This window comes from Oxyura jamaicensis, chromosome Z (assembly GCF_011077185.1).
Source record: "Oxyura jamaicensis isolate SHBP4307 breed ruddy duck chromosome Z, BPBGC_Ojam_1.0, whole genome shotgun sequence".
In the NCBI taxonomy this organism is placed as follows: domain Eukaryota; kingdom Metazoa; phylum Chordata; class Aves; order Anseriformes; family Anatidae; genus Oxyura; species Oxyura jamaicensis.
Window position 1 is genome coordinate 70,663,052 of NC_048926.1, and position 21,535 is coordinate 70,684,586.

General features: G+C 39.2%; 1 protein-coding gene across 1 annotated transcript; it reads left to right on the top strand.

The window, feature by feature from the left end:
• The first annotated feature begins 387 nt into the window (after positions 1 to 387).
• On the top strand, positions 388 to 21,182 carry PLAA (phospholipase A2 activating protein). The gene is made up of 15 exons (XM_035310792.1): positions 388 to 616; positions 1,813 to 2,006; positions 3,767 to 3,867; positions 3,952 to 4,072; positions 4,400 to 4,567; positions 5,584 to 5,719; positions 6,237 to 6,406; positions 7,379 to 7,536; positions 8,496 to 8,715; positions 10,741 to 10,809; positions 12,295 to 12,366; positions 13,538 to 13,639; positions 16,981 to 17,145; positions 18,744 to 19,344; positions 19,379 to 21,182. Exons 1-14 carry the CDS (start codon positions 465 to 467, stop codon positions 19,307 to 19,309), a joined length of 2,394 nt encoding a protein of 797 aa, XP_035166683.1. The 5' UTR covers positions 388 to 464; the 3' UTR covers positions 19,310 to 19,344; positions 19,379 to 21,182.
• Positions 21,183 to 21,535: the final 353 nt, after the last annotated feature.

Consider the following 21,535-nt stretch of genomic DNA (forward strand, 5'->3'; position numbering starts at 1 on the left):
AGGGCAGCTCCCCTGACAGGGCAGCTCCCTGACAGGGCAGCACGGGGCAAGCCCTCAGCCCGGAAGCACAGCGGTCCCCGCAGCGCTCCGTTCACCACCCCTTGATTTATTAACCCGCTACCCCTCGGAACACCCCTTGTTCACCCTTCCCTGGGTGAACAAACACCCTGCGGGACGCCTGGGGCACCGCCAGGCCCCTCGCACCCGCTGCCCCCGCCAGCTTCAACGGCCCGCCGCCGCCGCCATGTCGCGCACCGCCATGAATATCCCAGCAACGCCGCTTACCTCCCTCCCGACTACAACTCCCATAATGCCTCGGGACAGCGGCGCGGCCTCTTACATCCTCAGCGCGCCGCTTTGGCTGCTGGGACTGATAGTCTCGGCTCCTCTTCCGGCGCGGAGCGCGGCGCGTTCCGGCAGCAGGTAGGGAGCTGCTGCGTCAGGGCTTCCGCCGGTCTCCGACCATGGCGAGCGACGCCGGCGGCGCATACCGGCTGCGCTGCTCGCTTCCCGGCCATCAGCAGGACGTGCGCGGCCTCGCCCGAGGCCTCTTCCCCGACGGCGGCTTCGTCTCCGTGTCCCGGGACCGCACCGCGCGGCTCTGGGCTCCCGACGGGTGAGCTGCCATCCCCCGAAGGGCCCGGTGATAGGAGGATGTTAGTCATTAGTAAATTAATCACAGCATCGGTAATTGGGTTGCCGTACGGAGGGTTTGGGGTTAAGCAAGCTGCGCTGTGTTATTTTCGTTACTAAGTGTCATAGGAAGGTGTTGCCTTGTTCTCTGTGCCTTCAGCAAAGAGGAGTTTTTAAAATTTACAAAAATAAAATGATTTCCCTACATACTCCAAGCATTATAGTACAGAGTATGAATAGCAATGTTCTATGATATAATACAGTCCGTGGTGAAAACAACGGTACCTTTAATATAATATAATTACATTATTTAATGTAATACAAGCAACATTTTTTCTAGTGAGTGCTCTCACTGTTGAGGCTGGGTCATGACGAAAAAAGTAAAGGTGCTGCTTGAATCAGTCATAATTAATAATTTTTAAATCTCTGCAGTGCTCATGAGTATAGATTTTGCAGTCAGTAAACTTTCTTTATGTGCCATGATATTTTGCATTGTGCTGGAGTAACGTATTTGAGCTTTGGGACAGCAGAAAATTTCACAAATGCAAGCTGCAGCTACTTGTGATTAAATTCTGACTAAATTCCTTCCCATACCTAAAGATGGGAAAGGACTGTTTATCAAGGAGTGACAAGGCAAGGGGTAACAGCTTTAAACTGAAAGAGGGTAGGTTTAGACTAGATATAAGGAAGAAATTTTTCACCGTATGGGTGGTGAGGCACCAGAACATCCAGAGAAGCTGTGGATGCCCCATTCCTGGAGGTGTTCAGCACCAGGTTGGGCTGGGCTTTGGGTTACCTGGTCTGGTGGGAGGTGTCCCTGCTGATTGCAGAGGGTTGAAACTGGGTGATCTTTAAGGTCCCTTCCAACCCAAGCTGTTCTGTGATTCTGTGAAATTGGTCATAGTGTTTGTAACTGAGCAGTAAACAACAAAACTAAGTTATACCAGGATTCTGTGACTGGAAAAAAATACGTGGAGAGCTTTAAGTACTGCTTACTGGTCTGGAATGCTGCAATGTAGTTTTTCTCAATGTTTTCATTCTTTCTAGGTCATCCATAGTAAGCATGCTGCAAGGATAGTTACTAATTCAAGAGCTGGAATATAAAATGCCCGTTGTAGTTCAGTGCCTCAAATAAGCACTGTTTCTATCATGACTCAACTGATTATTGTATATGTTTAGTCTTAACAGGGGATTTACTGAAATGCACTGTATGCGTGGCCACTCAAATTTTGTATCTTGTGTCTGCATCATACCTCCAAGTGACCTCTATCCTCGTGGGCTGATTGCAACTGGTGGCAATGATCATAATATTTGCATTTTCACTGTTGACAACACAGCTCCTCTTTACGTCCTTAAGGGTCATAAGAACACAGGTATGTAGTAATTTTTTTTTGAGTTTATTATATAAACGTTAATGTGATTTGTTAGACAGGAAGTGAAGTTATGAAACTCAATTTTAATTTCATTGATACTAAATGTACCTAACTTTTTGATTATAGCCTCTCTAAAATAGCTTTTTTATAATTTCATTTCACACAGTGACAGCTTGTCACAATGACTTCTGAGTTAATACTGACCAGTGTTTGAGCATTTGCTGCATAAGTGATCACGTGGCAATTCACAGACTGGTGTCCTTTTGCCAAGGGTTGAAGCAGTTAACTTCATATTCCGTGTATTTTTATATCTAACTTCATAGAAATAGAAAAAGCAAGCTTCCTAAATAAACAGATGTTCACTGCCCATTTTGATACCTAGATAGGGATCTAATATTAATTGGTGAAGTCTAAAAGGTCATTGCAGAAATTTCATCTCTTTAGTCAGGTCAGTGCAGCGTGTGACATATTAAACCAATAACTTTTCTTGAGCCATAAAATAAAAGGTTGAGCAATTTTCATATTAGCATTCTAAGTTTATTTTTTTGTGAGATGATCTAGTATTTAAAAGACGTTTGAACAGCCTCATCTTGTAATTATGGGATGTCAGAAGTAATTTCAAGACTTGAAGGTTTTGGGTCTCTTTCGCTATATTAAAGAAGGGTTCTCAAGACCAGCTTGAAAATAACATGGATTGCTACACAGCAGCAAAGATTTCTGTCTTTGCATTGTAAGCTGCTTGGTCTGCTCTGAGAAACAGGTAAAATGATACCAGAATAATGTCAGTGTGTCAGAAAGTATGGAATAATTTACAGTATTAAAAGAAACCTAAGAGGATTGAGTAGATAAAAGAACATTTGGCATGTTCCTTCCAGAGGTGCAAAAAGGGATGAGGCATTATATGAGGTATGTTATGGATTCTGTTACAAAAAAGTACTTGTGCCAATTCTTACAGAAATGCAAAACATTAAAAAATGGAAAATCAGATTAAATATGTTTTAGAAGTGGGAAAACTAGTACCTGAGTAACAATTCATAGCAGCAGAATACTGTCCAATTCCCACTGTGGAATCACAGAGTCAAGAAATGAAAGGCTGTGTTTACTTTTATGAATTTTCAGATGGACAGTGCATTCTGTTTATGGCTTATATAATTTTGTATGCTTTGTAAAGCTTTTGTTGTTGTTGCTTTGTAAAGCTTTTGTTGTTGTTGCTTTGTAAGCACTATGGCTGTTCAGTTTTATAGCTGTGTATTAGTGGAGCATTTGCAAATGATATACATGTTAAATAAATCTTCGAATGTTAGTAAAATTTCTCAGTGGTATTATTTTGCCATCCAGGAAGAAGAGCGAAGTATTCTTGGTATGAAGTCTTGTTTTGTGAAGACATAACCCAATAATGTTGATGAAATCTTGACTTTGTCTGTAATGTTAAATCTAAGTCTTTGTGTTAATAATTTTTCTTGACTATCTGTGCTGCTTGTCAACATATTTTAGCTTGAGAAGATATCAGGTACTGAAAGAAATTACAAAATATGAATGGTAAAAAGATTTGCAATTTTGTCATCTGAAGTAAGGAGATTCTTAAGTGTTTTCTTTCTAAGTTGCTGTACATCTACACTTAATTTTTCCCTGAACTCCTCAACACTAGATATGCTTTTAATACCAAACAGAAGTCCTTAAGTTATTAATTAAAAATTGCTAGCATAAGATTTGCTACAGTGCAAGAAACATGTCATTGTTGATCTGAACATTTATTCCAGTTTGCAGCCTTTCATCTGGAAAATTTGGCACATTATTAAGTGGATCATGGGATACAACAGCCAAAGTCTGGTTGCATGACAGATGTATGATGACATTACAGGTATGAAGTTCTTCTGCATGAATATAAAATACATACTGACTTTTACAAGTCTAACAATATTGTTGTCTTTTTTTTTTTTTTCAGGGTCACACAGCTGCAATATGGGCAGTAAAAATACTGCCTGAACAGGGATTAATGTTGACTGGTTCAGCTGACAAAACAATAAAGCTGTGGAAGGCAGGCAGATGTGAAAGAACATTCACTGGTAAATATTGTTGCGGTTAGTAGTTTCATCAATGTCATGTGCTCCATTAAAAACAGTTAAAAAATGAATAAATCAGAAACCATGAAGCCTTATATAAATTGAACTATTTTTAGGCAGAATTTCTAAAGTATCTCAAGTTGCCTGGAAATTATATCCCTTCTATAAGCATTATATTGTTTCCAGAGGATATTGAGCAATGAATTGCTTTTTTTTATTTTGAGTGCTTCCATAATGAAAATTGGTTACTGGGTTATAGATATGTGAAATGGTATGCTGCTGGTAATGGAAAGAAAAGCTGCATTAAAAGTTTTCCTTTCTTTTACAAAGGACATGAAGATTGTGTGAGAGGTTTAGCCATTCTCAGTGAAATGGAATTCCTTTCCTGTGCTAATGATGCTAGTGTTCGAAGATGGCAGATCTCTGGCGAGTGTCTGCAGGTGTATTATGGTCATACAAATTATATATATAGCATATCTGTTTTCCCTCATTGTAAAGGTAAGTTTATTTTTTGAGATTTAGCCTGTATGGTTCCAAAACAAAATGGCAGATGAGGCATTCAGTAGTTCAGTGGAGCTGCCGTAACCAAAGAATTTGAGTAGCATTTCATTCACTTTTTTATTTTTTCTTTTGTGTAAGTAATAAGAAATTTTTGTGATTGACAGAAAATCATGTCTCTGACAGAACTGCTCTTTGAGGTGAGATGAAAGGTCCTAGATTAAACCCAATTATAAAGCTCAAGTGAAACTTTGGCAATAGACAAAACTACCATCTGGGTTGCCACTTGTATTTCAGCACTGTTTCAGAGTGTTAAAATGGTATGCATGGCTTAGCAGTTTGAAGTAACATAAATTTCAATACTTGCACAAAAAAGTTCTCAAAGTAGCTTATAAATAGTTTATTTCAGTGTTTTTCTTTATATGGCTTATGCATTTGTTTTTAGAGCTAGAGGTTTGGAGGTTCAGAACTAACTGTTGCAGATGGTTGCAGAAGAAATTCTAAGTCAGTGTGGTGTATGTGTACAAATGGACTTCCACATTTGTTTGGAGGGTGTAGTAGATGTGTAGGTATGACATGGGTACATCATAAATCTCTTCTGCCTTGAAATGCCTCGTAGAAGAGATGCCTGAAGTTAGGTGTCTACTTCTGAGAATGTTTTATGCATGTTTCCTGAAATGTGATACTCTGGAAGAGCAGTGTGAGTCAAAACAGTGATAGTTCCCAAGTTCTTTGTTTAAACTATTTGAAGGAGGAGGTAATCTTTTGTCACAAACAATTTCATTCCCTGTCTGGCTCCTCAGTTTGCAATTCATGCATATATATATATATATAGAGAGAGAGAAAATAGCTCTTCAGTGGCTTTCTTTTAGCTCTCTTCTTGTGATTGAGAAGTATTAAATTGTAGAAAGGTTCTTTTGCTATTTTAATTTTTAAATACTGAGTTGTAAAAAGGCATCTAGTATCATAGGGCACTAAAATATTCTTCAAAAGCTTTTCTATTTTTTCCTTTGCAGATTTTGTAACTACTGGAGAGGACAGATCTCTTAGAATATGGAAACAAGGGGAATGTGCTCAAACAATCAGACTCCCAGCTCAGTCTGTGTGGTGCTGCTGTGTGTTGGATAATGGTGACATTGTAGTTGGTGCAAGGTATCCAGGTTTTACTCTCAGTACATTTTCAAATCGAAATTTGCAAAACTCTTGGTGAATTTTTGTGCATCACTTTGATTTTCATTTCTGATTATATTTGAAAATATAGTCATGAAAGTGTGTGTGGGGATTAAATTTACGTATGTGCTATAATTCATCCAAAAAGTCCTTCTTCTGGTATTGAATTACACAGTTAAAGAGTAAGTTCTTTGGTAATGTGGTAAACTATGAGTAGACTCAGAATAGACTTACAGATACCGTATAAAGAACACATTTGATAGGCATATCCTAATTTGACTTTAAAGCTGTACTACAGATTGGGTTTCAAGTTACCCATGTAAGTCTTTCTATGGGCTTTTTTTAGCATGAGGGCAAATTCTTTTTATAAAAATAATGGAGAGGGTTATTAGAAGTAATGATGGTTTCTCATGACATGGAAGTCACAATTAGAATGTATGTAATTATTTAGACATTTAAAAAAATAATTCTCTTTGAATGTTTTTTTTCTCCCATTAAGTGATGGATTTGTAAGGGTGTTTACAGAGTCCTTGGAAAGAACTGCAAGTGCTGAGGAGATTCAAGCTTTTGAAAATGAGCTTTCCCAAGCATCCATTGACCCTAAAACTGGTGATTTAGGGGATATTAATGCTGAAGACCTTCCTGAAAAAGAACATCTTAAGGATCCTGGTAAGTTATTTTACCTCTGTTATGTTAGGGTTGCCTCTGGATCTTAGTTCTGAGGTACTGAAACCTTCTGTAAGTTCTGTGGGGTGACAGGGAGGGAAGTTTTGACCATGTTCAATAGAGTTACTAAAGAAAACAGCTCAATTTTGCTCTGCTTTCCTTTAATCTCCTCTTTTGGAGGCAAGTCTGTAGTTTAAATATTTGTGTGTCTGTATATATACATCCATATATGTGTGTGTTTTCTAGACTAAAGTGGCTAAAATACTTTTCTTACAAAATAATTTAGAAAAACCTCAGTTACAGGACGCTGCAGTGTATTCAAGATGTTTTGGATTACTTTGCAAGCTGTGTCAATAATGAGAGACAGTTATGTACTTTGTAAAAGGACTAGAATTTTTTTTCCTAAGGAGGAAAAAAATTGCTTTAGCTTTCAACTTGAAAAACAATCTGTCTTGATCAACTCAGTTTACAGTTTCCAGGTACTCAGGAGGCTACTGAGGATACAGTTGGAAGCACTGGTAGTTAAGATTACTCTTAAATAGACAAATATTTTTCCCCAGGTGAAGTATCCCATGAAATAACTTCACCCCTTGGCTCTGATCAGCAAGTGGTATAAATCTTACAATCGTATGAAGCTTCCCATCTTGTTAGACCATGGGAGAGTATCACCTTTCTTGATTGTCACCTCCTTGGGAAAGTGGTGAACTTCTGAAATACTTGACTTAATGACTGCTTTCAAAATTAAGTCTGGTGGTATATACCATTACCATAACCATAACCATAAAATGCTATTCTCAGAATTTCTGCTATTCTTTTTGCAACATGTAGTATCTAGTTTTCTGTGCTGTGACCTCAAATCTTGGTGAACTATCTTTTCATTTTTAAATTTGAGTGCTATTTAAGACATTCTTTTTCTCTCCTAAAGTAAATCATACTCTTAGATTTCTTAAAACTGTTAAATATCCCTGTCTGCAGGAACAAGAGATGGACAGACACGGCTCATTAAAGATAATGGGAAAGTTGAAGCATATCAGTGGAGTGTTAGTGAAGCAAGATGGATAAAGATTGGTGATGTCGTTGGTTCTTCTGGAGCCACACAACAAACATCTGGAAAGGTTTTATTTGAAGGAAAGGTATGTACAACCTTTAATAGGCTTTATTCCTTTCAAAGTTAAATGCTTAATTTCACATATAAAAAAAAAAAAGATCCCAGTCTTTACTTAGCTAAAAGGTAAATTAGGAAATAGGGATTTGTTGATACTTCTTTGTATGTCTTTGATCTATTAAAACTGAGAGGTAGAATTGTAAATATTTTCTGTTTTACCTTTGAAATGCATTTTGTAAAACCAGCAAGCCAGCAGAGACAAATTATGTTGCAGAAAGGTCAACTGCCAGCTATTAAAGAAAGGATCAAGATATAGTATTTATTGCTAATACCTTGTAAAGTTAGTTTTAACTGCTTTTCCAAAGGGAGAGGACCCTAAAATGTACAATGCGAGGTGCGAGGGTGACCTGAAGTATTAGGTACCTGGCTTACTGTGTCCCTTTTCTTTGTCTTTTAAGTGTAAAGACAGATAATCCAAAAAGTAAACATTTCCTTTAGTGAAGTATACACAGGAAAATCTGTCTTGTGCCACCACTTAAAAAATGCCTTTCAGAGCCTCATTTTCTCTTGTATGCTTTAAAGAAGCCTTAGGGCTTGGTTCTTTTTTAGTAGTAGAAGTGTGCTTTTTGGCCTTAAGTTTTTTTGAGGCATCTGACTACCCTGTACCTTTGTAGGCAGCCACAGCTGACCATGAGTGTAACCTGATGCATTCTGTTACTTGGTAATATATCTATACATAAATTGTCATGATCTATTGTTCTAGCCTGCTTTTCTTGAGAAAGGAAAAAATCTGGAAAATGTAGGATACAGCTTAAGTGGTTTTTATTTGCAGCTTCTGTAGGAGACTGCTGTTGATACAATTTGCAAGTAGCATTATTAATGTTTTCAGGCTTAGCCCTTGGTCACTATTAGTCTGCATGTAGTACATCTCTATGCCAAACGTGCTGACAAGCTTCTCATTTGTTCTTGTTTTTATTCTACTTAAAGGAGTATGATTATGTTTTCACTATTGATGTAAATGAAAATGGACCTTCCTACAAACTGCCGTATAACATAACTGATGATCCTTGGCTGACTGCATACAACTTCCTGCAAAAGAATGATCTAAATCCAATGTTTCTGGATCAGGTGGCCAAGTTTATTATGGACAACACTAAGGGACAAACACTGTTGAATACAAATACACAATTTTCAGATCCCTTTACAGGTAAAAATTTCAACTTCGTGGTGCACAACTAAAAGTGATAAACAAAGGGATAAAGATGTGTACTGTAATGCGTTATATTATGCACTGAGTTTCCCTGTAAGTGTATTTCTTCACAAGGGTAGGGCATGAACCTGGCAGAATGGCTTACAGTATTTTGTACACTGTAGTGCAACTTTAAACCTATTACTGAGTGCTTCACTAGCAGTGTGGGTCACTTCACAAGCAGACTTCAAGTCACAGAATGGCTGAGGTTCAAAAGCCACCTTCTGGAGGTCACCTGGTCTAACCCCTAAGCTCAGGCAGGGCCACCTGGAGTTAGTTGTCCAGGTGACTACTCAATAACTCTAGCGTGGGAGACTCCACAGGTTCTCTCGGCAACCTCTTTCAGTGCTCAGTTACCTGAACAATGAGGAAGAATTTCCTGATGTTCAGACAGACCCTCTTGTGTTTGCCCCTTGTTCTGTCACTGGGCACTACTGAAAAGAGACAAACTTAGTCTTCTTTTCACCCTCTCTCTAGCTATTTATATACATTTCTAGGACTCCACCTGAGCCTCCTCCAGGCTAAACAGTTCCAGCTCTCAAATCTTTCCTCATAAGAGAGATGTTCCAGCCATGATTCCCTTCATCATATTTGCTGCCCTTCCTTGTACTCTCTGCTACCTCCATGTCTCTCTTATACTGGGGAGCCCAAAACTGGACACAACACTTCAAACGTGGCCTTCTCAGTGCTGAGTAGAAGGGGGAAAAATTACCTGCCTCTTCCTCCTGATAGTACTTTGCCTAATGCAGCCTGGGATACCATTAGCCTTCTTTGCAGTGTGGTCAGAGTACAGGCTCATGTTCAACATGGTGTCCATTTTCTGCCAGCCTGCTTTCAGTAGACCCCAGCACATACGGTGCTTGGTGGTTGTTCCTCCCTATGTACAGGACCTCTTGTCAAACTTAAAGAGGTTTCTGTCAACCCATGTATCCAGCCTGTCCAGATCCATTTGGATGGTAAGATAGCCCTCTGGAGAATCAACCAATCCACCCATTTTTGTGTTATGTGCAAACTTGCCACTCCACCACATCATCCAGATCATTAATGAAGATGTGAAACAGGATCAGATCCAGTACTGGCACTTGGGGTACAGTGCGAGTTACTGGTTACCAACTAGATGGCCTGGCACTGAATACCAGCCTCTGGGCCCATCTGTTCAGCCAGTTTTCAGTCCAACTCACTCTGATCATACAGACTTCAGTGTCCCAGTTCCTCAACTTCCTGTATAGGAGTTTCATGCCCTCAAATCATGGAGGGCATGGCACATATAGGTGTGACAAAAATGCAAAAGCTTGTCAACTCCGTGAGATATTTGTCAGATCAAATCTTTCAACAAAATGCTAATCATGCTGGTTGGCTTAATCTTCTAATATAAGAAAATCCAGCTACTAGGCTAACAGGTAGCCAGATGCTGTTAAGGCAATGAAAGAAATACAAACATTTAACTAAACAAAGGATGAAACTGAGTGAAATACATAAATTACCCCTTTCCAGGCAGTGAATGAGAACTATAAAAAGTTAATTACTCACCAGTTGAAATGTGCTAATTGATTACATCCTGTCTATTGTATTATAAAATAAACCACATTTCAACCAGTTTTACAAAGTTGAAGGTAGGAACAAAATGTTGTGAAAATAATTCTAGATCTTATTCTTGCATTGAACTACAAATGAGAATACAGGCTGTTAATCAGGTTCAAATGTATCTCATGGAACTGCAGTTGTATAAACTTATGCATATACCTTTGATTTGGCTGTTTCCAAATGCACAGTGATTATATCCTTGAAAACAAAGTTTGGGCCCTGAAATAATTAGGAAGAATTTTGTTCAGTGTTGGCAGAACTGCATGTGGAGAGGATTAAATTTGTCATAATGTCACCATAAGACATGAGACATACTTGATGTTTTGGCTTCATTTTTGAATTGCATCTGTTTGAAAATATTAGTACTTTAATAACATCAAGCTGTGTATGTTTCACCAGGTGCTGGACGTTATGTTCCAGGCTCTTCATCTGGATCAAGTACAGTACCTGGGGCAGATCCATTTACAGGTAATGTAAAATTCATAGTCCTTATTGAAATTTGTCTTGCCAGCATTTAAAGTATGTTACTGTGTTCAGTTACAGTGTGTTTGGATCCAGAGCCGTTTGTTGCAGTGCTCCATTTGGGGCAGCCATGTGGGACAGACTGGTTAGGTGGTCTCCACTGCTGTGAAAAATGTCAAAGCCTGTCCAGACCTGTTTAGTAGAGGAGACAGCTCTCTGCTTGTCTGGTCTGCCTCGTGTCACTCCATCCTTTAATGTAGAGGACTAAGTTCTTAAACCTTATGTTTTGTCATCTCTTATATGCATGACCAGCTTGGGATTGGTTATTTTCATAGAATTAGTGTTGTTTGTTTTTTTTTTTTTATCATAGTATGCTTCTTATTTTATGTGGCTGTTATTGGTACCTTCCGTGCTAAATTTTAGATTCCAACCCTTCCTGGCATAGCTAGTTTAAAGCCCTTGTCATTGTAATGAGCCTATTTACAAAGTCATCCCATCTTTCTTAATAGTTTTTGCTCCTTGGAGAGGGTCCTGTAGTCATAGACTTGCCCTTGGGGCTCTGTAACCACTTGATACTCTCCAGGTCTTTCATGGCATTATAACTGATGCCTGGAGGGAAGAGCAGCAGGGGTAAAAGTTTCAAGGCCTGGCAGTTTTCTCTGTGACTTTCTGGATCCTGGCTCCCAGCAAACAACAAACCTCTCAAGATAATGGGTCGCATCAGTAGATACGTGCCTCCATACCCTGTAGGAGGAGGCCTCCAACCACTGCTTGCCTTTCCCCTTTCTGCAGATGCTGGGTGCAGTCTCAGCTGGCTCTGATGACCACTCTCTGGGGTGTTTGTCCTCAACACTGCCAGGGCACAGCATCTGCTTCGCAGTAGCAGATTTATATATGGAGCAGAAGCCTTCCTGCTGTTGCCAAAAGCCACAGTGTTTCCCATCTTGACAGTCCTTCTCCATACCTCTTCTACTATGGTATCCAACTGACTTCTCCCTTGCATTTTGTGACTCAGGCTCTGGTGTCTGCAGGTATAAAAGCCTTGCTAGTCTCCTCTTAGCCCCGCTGATGGTTCACAGCCTGGTCACCTGTCCCTGCAGCTCCATCACCTGAGCACTCAGCACCACATCAAAGCCCAGCTCCGTCAGCTACCACCCTGGGCAGAGAGAGAGGCCAGGCCTGGGCAGCAGCACCCTCTGCCTGCACCAAGGGTTTTGGCACCAGTGGTGCCAGGGAGCATGACAGAATGTCTCTCAGCAGTGGGTCACTTAGCTTGTGAGTGCTGCCACTGCCATCAGCCCCACCCTCACACATGCATTTAGATAAAATCCTTAAATTTCAGGAAGAGTTGAAGGACTTCTTTTTAATTATTTTAGAGCAAAATAACACCCTATTAGTAGTGATATTTAAAAACTATTGGCTGAAAGTAGGTATATGATACCTCTTTACCAGTGGTGGTATTTAAAAAAGTCTAACCTCCTCATCATTCAGGTGCTGGTCGCTATGTTCCTGGTTCCACATCAAATGCAGTAGCTCCAATGGGTGGGATTGATCCATACACAGGTAAGAAATGAGGCCTGCTTTATAAAAAGCATCACTGATCTCTTTTTTTTTTTTTCTTTTGACATGAATTCTATGCTGTTGTGAATTTATACTTAAGCATAATGAGCAGATTGAAATCACTTATATTTTAGAAATCACTGAGAAAACAGGGGGAACAAAGTCCCTTACATGTAGGAATCAGAGAATCAGAATATCCTGAGTCAAAAGGACCCACAAGGATCATTGCATCCACCTCTCATCCATCCAAAAATAAAACCGCGTGTCTGAGAGCATTGTCCAAATGCTTCTTGAGCTCCAGCAGCTCAGTGCCGTGACTACTGCCCTGGGGAGCCTGTCCCAGTGCCCAACCACCCTCTGGGTGCAGAACCTTTCCCTAACACCCAGCCTGGCCCTCCCCTGTCCCAACTCCATGCTGTTCCCTTGGGTCTTGTCACTGTCCCCAGAGAGCAGAGCTCAGCACCTGCCCCTCCACTCCCCTTGTGAGGAAGGTACAGACTCAGTCTCCTTGTCTCTAAGCTGAAGGCAAGTGACTCCAGAGGTTCTCATGCATCTTCCCCTCCAATTCTCTTCATCGTTGTTACGCTCCTTTGGATACTCTCTAATGATTTTATGTCCTACTTATACTGTGGCACCACGAGCTTTAGAATGTATGATGGTAACCTGTTTTCTTGAGATGATTTCTGGTGTGCCAGTAGTTAATGTTGTTCAAAGAAATTAATATATGCAGTTTAAATGGAAGTTACATAGTATAGGCTACCAATTCACCTGTTAATCTAGAAAATAATAAATTAATGCTTTTTATTATTTCTCTAAGAGATGTTTGGATACTATTGTATGTGACATAACTTGGTCATATCTGCAGAACTAAATCTTTTCCTATTTATTATGAAAATAAAAAGGGGCATAAGAAGTATTCTAATTTTAGAACATTTCCATATCTTAATTGCAGTGTCAATTCCTATGATTGTATTATGTTTCACTGTAATTCAGAAACCATGTAGTAATTCACACTTGCATAATATATTTGTACATGGGGGATGAATAATTTGTGGAGGCATTACTTTAGGTTTAGGAGACTCAGTCTCAGTAATGGACAACAGGGAAGACTTACTGGTAGGATATGTCAGACACTTTGATATGCTGTTGAACTTCTTATATTTCCTTTATGTAGGAATGGGCGCTTACCAATCTGCTGCAGCAAAAACTGAAAATATTTATTTCCCGAAGAAAGATGCTGTCACCTTTGACCAGGCCAATCCTACACAGATATTGGGTCAGTATTTTAATTTCAGGGATGGCTTTTCCATTTTGTTTGAAGTGACTAAATTTTTGATCTCTTCAAAAAGCTAAATTATTTCCCATAGCTTTCTTTCCTACTCATTCTCAGTTTTGACCTTTTAAAATTACATTAATTACTTTAATGATTTGAAGGCTTAGGAATAGAATTAATTTTCAGAAGAACTCCTGTCTAATGCAGAATATATTTCTTCCCCTCTTAGCTTATGTCTGCTGTTCCATGTTTTGTTTACCAAGCTGGTACATTTGAGCACTGAGCATTTTTCTCCCAGCTTCTGGATATGTGTCATATCCAGTCCCTTTCTGGCTTCGCACATGAAAGTTTCAGTTCACTAGGTTGCCATACCGTGTAATCTAAGCTGCATTGAAGTGAGGCATTCTGCAGTTTCACGGGTTCAGATGGTCTCTTCTGTATTTAAACCGAACATTCTGCATTACAGAAAAAGAAAACAATGTACAATATTTAGTAATACTACACACTTTTGATGAATGTTGCTGTTGCCTTCTATTTCTCCCTCTTACCCCATCTTTATTGCTATTCTACAGTCTCTTCTGTACTTCCCATAGCTATTCTACAGAACTTGTACCATTTGTCTTCAGTTTCACAGAATCACAGAATAGTCTAGGTTGGAAGAGACCTCCAAAATCACCGAGTCCAACCTCTGACCTAACACTAACAAGTCTTCCACTAAACCATATCCGTAAGCTCTACATCTAAACGTCTTTTAAAGACCTCCAGGGATGGTGACTCAACCACTTCCCTGGGCAGCCTATTCCAGTGACTAACAACCCTTTCAGTAAAGAAGTTCTGCCTAATATCCAACCTAAACCTCCCCTGGTGCAACTTTAGCCCATTCCCCCTTGTCCTGTCACCAGGCACGTGGGAGAATAGACCAACCCCCACCTCGCTACAGCCTCCCTTGAGGTACCTGTAGAGTGCAGTAAGGTCACCCCTGAGCCTCCTCTTCTCCAGACTAAACAGTTCCCTCAGCCGCTCCTCGTAAGACTTGTTCTCCAGACCCTTCACCAGCTTCGTTGCCCTTCTCTGGACTCGCTCGAGCACCTCCATGTCCTTCTTGTAGCGAGGGGCCCAAAACTGAACACAGTACTCGAGGTGCGGCCTCACCAGAGCTGAGTACAGGGGGACAATCACTTCCCTGGACCTGCTGGCCATGCTGTTTCTTATGCAAGCCAGGATGCTGCTGGCCTTCTTGGCCGCCTGAGCACACTGCTGGCTCATATTCAGCCAGCTGTCTACCACTACTCCCAGGTCCTTCTCTGCCAGGCAGCTTTCTAACCACACATCTCCCAGCCTGTAGCGCTGTTTGGGGTTGTTGTTCCCCAGGTGCAGGACCCGGCACTTGGCCTTGTTGAACTTCATACTGTTGGCCTCGGCCCATCGGTCCAGCCTCTCCAGATCCTCCTGCAGAGCCTTCCTACCCTCGAGCAGATCGACACACACACCTAACTTGGTGTTGTCTGCAAACTTGCTGAGGGTTCACTCGATCCCCTCGTCCAGATCATCGATGAAGATGGTAAAGAGGACTGGTCCCAGTACCGAGCCCTGGGGGACTCCACTAGTGACCGGCCTCCAACTGGATTTGACTCCATTCACCCCAACTCTCTGGGCCCGGCCATCCAGCCAGCTCTTAACCCAACGAAGTGTACGCCAGTCGAAGCCATGAGCAGCCAGTTTCCTGAGGAGAATGCTGTGGGGAAGGGTGTCAAATGCCTTACTGAAGTCAAGGTAGACCACATCCACAGCCTTTCCCTCATCCACTAAGTGTGTCACCTTGTCATAGAAGGAGATCAGGTTTGTCAAGCAGGACCTGCCCTTCATAAACCCATGCTGACTAGGCCTGATCGCCTGCTTGCCCTGCAGTTTCACTGTGTTTCTGTGGAGTGCTTTCGTATAGTTATGTATACTAGTTTGTATTCACAGTGCAGGAAAATAGAGTACCTGCTTTGAATCTCCACGTTAAAATTCTTTTCCTCAATTTTTTTCCATTCCTTCCTTCCTTCTCTCCCCTTTATATAAAGAACTTGAGAATATTATAGATAGTCTGGTGAGGAAACTTAAGAACTTCTGCTTTTTAGAAAAAATATACCTTCACTTTTAACCAACTTCTTGAAGAGGACATGCTGCTGACCTTTTTTCTGTTGTTCTTCTACATATTGTTCAGGATTCATTTTCTATTTAAAAAATGTTGGTCAGTCTCTAGTTGGCCATGCCCTCTTTCCCTGTATTCTTTGTGGTGGGCTAATATTTGCTTCTTAAGGGAGATAAGAGATTCACAAACTTGATTCTTCTTTCATGAGGTTGTCACTAATAAATATATCTAGCCTCCTCCTAGTTTTGCTTACATTTTGCAGTGAAACTTTGTCCAGAACTTAATAAGGAGGAGAACTTCAGAATGGTTGACTTTCATATTCTGTTGCAGCAAAGCAGTTTTTATTTAACCCCCAAAACATACTGCAATTGTTTCTTTCTGTCCAGTGCTCTTCAGGGATAATTATTAAGCATAGGCCTAATGTTTTTGTTGTTTTTTTTTTTTTAAGCTTGGAATCTGACAACTACATTTACAGAGTTTCCTGCACTCTTGTAAGAGTGCATAGTTAAATACACTTGTAAACATAGCTATACAGGGCTAGATTTAATAGTCATATGTTTTTTTTCATAACAGGCAGACAGTTCACTTTTGTGCATGCTTTAAAACTCATTACTTAAAGGTGTACTAATGTAATGCTGCCTGTTGGCATGTTTATTGTCGTGGCCCTCGTCAGTTCTGGAAGAACCATGATTGCCAGGTGCTCAATGCTGTACATTGTAATACCACTTCCAAAACGTGGATTTTAAGTTAAGTTGAAGTTTGAATACATGGCAAGGTGCAATCACATTTTGTGTATGGCACTGAAGCAAATAAAACTACAAATACTGATCACCCTATACTGATACATTTGTTTCAATAGTCTGTTTCTACTGCCTAATAGTAAAGAGGGATCACATTTCAGTTTTGACAATTAATGGTCTTAGGATTCTTTCCTGCATCTGTGCCTACATGTAGGCTAAGATGTGAATATTGAATCTTTATGCTTCATTATTGAAGAAGCTTTATAGTAGCATCTGTTTTGATGGTTAAACTTAAAATTAGAAACATGATGAGAAGTAATTTTCCATTAAAGATATTTAAGCAATCTTAATAGTTGTAATCTTAATAGTTGTTAACTTCTTTTTAAAGTGTTTCGTAGTGTAATATTTTATTGAAGATCTGGATTTAAGTTATGTCAAAAAACTGTACCCTTCTATTGGTCTTACAGGCAAACTAAAGGAACTTAATGGCACTGCAACTGAAGAACAAAAGCTTACAGAAGATGACTTGATAATGCTAGAAAAGTTATTGTCTGCAACATGTAGTACTTCTGCAGAAATGCCTACAGCACAACAACTTCAAACATTATGGAGAGCAGTTAACTGGCCGGAAGGTAGACACTTGAAATTATTTTTTTTGTTGTCTCATCGGTACTTCACAATGAACCAGAACACTGTTGCTGGCTGTTACAGTCTGTCTCGTAGAGTCTATAACCCAAACAGAACCCAGAAGAGGACATACAGATACTAATAGAACTCAGAATTGGTAGTTAGCAGTCAGTTTGTTGTTGGCATAACAGTAAAGATAAAAGAGAAACTTGATATAAACATCAGTTGCAGTTGTTTCATGAGTAGGAGCTTCCACAAGACAGAGCTGTGAAACTTGTTAGGAAATAGAGCAAAGAAGTGTAAAGGTAGAGTCCTAACTTGTTATCAAAAGAGAGATTAAATTACAGAGGTAAGTTACAGGAAAAAAAAATCTCAAAATTATATCTTGTTTAGTATGGTGGAAGTTACTGAAGTTAGTTTATGTGGTCTGGATTATTGAAATAACATTTTTTGAATGAATGCAAGTGGAGGTGATTTAATTTGATTTAATAACATTATCAGTACTGATGGACCAGTTGGAAAGACTGTTTTGTTTGTAAATATACGTTCTGGAAAAACAGGATACGTTGCATGTAGAGATAGCTAAATATGCAGTTTAAAATGAACTGCTTTCTTAAAATTGGGGTTAAAAATTTATTAACAGGAAGAATTGCTCTTCATCAGATAACATTACAGAATCACAGAATAGTCTAGGTTGGAAGAGACCTCCAAGATCACCGAGTCCAACCTCTGACCTAACTCTAACAAATCTTCCGCTAAACCATATCCCTAAGCTCTACATCTAAGCTAATTACTTAAGCTATATTCTGTAGAGCTGGGAACTGGTGGTGGCTAATGTTTTCATATCAGACTTTGTGTTGTACAAAGTCTTAATTCTCAACATGCTGCATATCTGCAGGAAAAACTGCTCAATGGGTAGCTCAGCAGGTTCAGCTTCCTTGGTGTGTTTGTAAGCTTGGGATACTGGTGGTAGCCTTGAAGAGCCAAATTTAGGGAAGTTCAGAGGAACTGCTGAACAAACTATAAATTTGGATTCCTTAATGATATCCAGCTGATTAGTTAAGAACATCTTTTATTTTTCTTCTAAATTATGTCTTTAAGCTGAAGATAGTCTAAAAGCATTATTTTCTTGCAGGCAGTTCTGTAGTTATACTAAAATGTAAGATATGGAACGAGGACAAATTGATACACTGCCTGTACTCAGTAATGCTAGAAAAGTTATGCCTGTATCCAGTAAATGAGAAGTTTTGAAAAACTTTTTTGGATTAGTTAACTATGCGTATTTTGTGTTCAGTGTTTGCCTTCAGTGTTAGCGATTAGCTTTCAGGAAAGATTTCTAAGACTTCTTTGAAAAGAACCGAGTCAATCTGAAGGAGCATATTTTTTTCTTTCATTAATGGAAGTGTTAGTAGTATGGGTTTGTCAGTGCTGCTTTTTATGATTTTTTGACAATTTGTGGTTTATTTTACTCTTTCTGCATGAAACTGTTACTGTCTGTTCTGAAAGCTAGGGATTTAGGGCATCTCCAACAGAAATAAACTCACCAGCATGTTTGCACATAATGCAATTCTAATACTAAAACATTTTTTTTTTTGTTTCTTAGATATTGTCTTTCCAGCCCTAGACATTCTTAGGTTGTCTGTCAGGCATCCCACTGTGAATGCAAACTTCTGTGGTGAAAAGGATCATGTGCAATTTATCCACCTCCTCCTCAAATTTCTGAACCCTAAAGGAAAGCAAGCAAACCAGCTGTTGGCACTTAGAGCTCTTTGCAATTGCTTTGTCAACCAGGCAGGCCAGAAGCTCTTGATGGAACAGAGGGATGAAATAATGACACAAGCAATAGAAGTGAAGTCGGGCAATAATAAGAATATCCACATTGCACTTGCCACACTGACATTGAACTATGCTGTATGTTTACATAAAGTCAACAACATTGAGGGCAAAGCCCAATGTTTATCAGTAATCAACACAGTTATGGAAGTTGTTCAAGATCTTGAAGCTATTTTTAGACTGCTTGTGGCTCTGGGGACGTTAATCAGTGATGATACAAATGCTGTGCAATTAGCTAAGTCTCTTGGAGTTGACTCCCAAATAAGAAAATATGCCTCTGTATCAGAACCAGCTAAAGTAAAGGAATGCTGTAGGTTTGTTCTTAATCTGCTGTAATTGTTTTAATTAGCACTTGGGAAATACAGTGTATGCAGAAGAAAAGATGCTTTTGTTCATATTTTGTGACAGAATATAACTGAGAAAATACTGTGGATGACTTAAACTTGATTTGTTGTGAGTTACAGAGCAAATAAAACTTTTTACACTGTTTTTTCATTTGCCTGATTTTCTGAAGTCTGCAGTGCAACAGGATCTTTGCAGGAAGCCTTTCTGTTGTAGCTCAGATCAAAATAGATCTGCAAGTGCTTAAAGGTCATCCAGATGGAAATTTAGGAAATGGCTGTGATCCAGTGATACCATCTCAACTGCACTCAAGCCAAGTTTCCCCATTCCAGTGTAAGGACTGTTTCTTTACCTTGCTGTTTGGCAGCAGAGAAAGAGCCCTGAGAGCTGTTAAGTTCAATGGTGCTCTTCACTTCATTAGTTATCACTGGCTGTATTAACTCTGGTCAAATATGCTAATAAAGAAGTGGCATTCATGTAATTTTCCATCAGCTTTTTTTCTACATCCTTATAAAACCTAATATGGCTCTTCCTGTATTAAAAAAAAATAAAAAATAAAAAGAAATATGTGGCTTTTTGAGGGGTAGAACATTGAACTGATGTATAGACATAATGCTTCAGTGATAAGTGAGTATCTTGTTTGCAAAATTTCCTAAACCTCTACAAGTCTTTTACATGACTTCAGCTTCTAATGCACAGGAATATCTTAATAATATAGCAACAGTCTTATTTTGAAGTATGGCAAAATATATTTGAACAATAAAAAATGAGTTACATTGAGAGTGGGAGGGAAACTTAGGTGTACAGCCAACTGCAGAAACTAGAAATGTGAAGTTAATTTTTATGAAGTAGCTTTAACACAATACCTGCGGTGAATTTGAAAAGGGGAAATAATATTTTACAGGTCTTCCAGCAGATCTAAGATGTTCACTTCAAAAAGGGGATATTATTTCTTACTAGTCATTCCAACTCTATCTGCTTAAAATTTAGTAAGATTACTAGTGACAATTTCTGTATTCCTATGCATATTTTTGCACCTGAAGGATTGAAAAATGCAAAACTGCATATGTTACACTTCTGTTTAGGGTTAAGATAAAGCTAGGATGGTCAATGTTCTGCATGTCTTTTAAGAGAAAAAAAAAGTTTTAAAAGAAGTTGCATTTTTAGTTAGATTAATGGATTGGAAACATGGAAAAATGGATAACATTATCTGGCATATAAGCTCTTTATCATAATACTTGTCTTCATCAGCTGTGCCAAACATGAATGGTATTGTGACCAAGAGCTTTTTTTTTCCTCAATCTTCACTGAAGTATGTGAATTACTATGTTACTTCCAGCAAACCTTGTTTGCCAGATCTATATATATACATACTCAGCTCCATAGTTGCACTCTTGTGTCATTACAGTTCTGATGGATTTTCAGATACATATCCTCGTCAACAGCCTTGATCATGGCCTTAGCCACCATTTTTTCATGTTTGATCCATTGTGGGCTCAACCATGAGGCACTCCATAACATTATTCAGGATTTACAATGCTTACCAATAGAAAAACAGACAAAAACATGACCTTCCTAGGAAACTATCCTAATAAACTATCTTCAGGAAATATTTCTGTGAAATGATGTGCCTGTCTGTTGTATTTTGGTTGCCTAGTATACAGTTGTTCTTGAAACTAGTTTTGACATATTGTGTGCTCTTTAACTGTGTTTGTACTTGTGCTATTCTAAGAAACCTATACTCATTTAACTTTTTGGTTCTGTTGTGGGATTACTCTGTTACTGATTACCTCTACATGAAAATTGTCATGAATTTCCGAGACCAAAAATAATGTTTATGTTAATAAACATACTCTGGCAACTCCAACAACTGGTATATTAAGAGATGATACAAAATGCACTTAGATTTAATTTGCAGGGAAATGATTTGGAGTAGCAAAAAATCCTTAAATTGGGGGCTGCAGCAGTACATATCAAGATAAATCAAGCTGCATGAAAAAGTTTGGATAGAAGGCCAGCTTCTGCTACAAACTATTGTGATATCTGGCAGTTCTGTAATTTTGCACTGTGTGAGGGAACAGAGAAGTTGGTAACATTTGATTCCATTTCCACAGGAATCTTCTTTGGAGTGTGTCCCCATAGAGATGTGCAGTGGTAGCAGCAGTTTGGCAGTGGAGGTAAGGTGAAAATAGAAAAGTTACAAGACACCGCAGAGCTGTT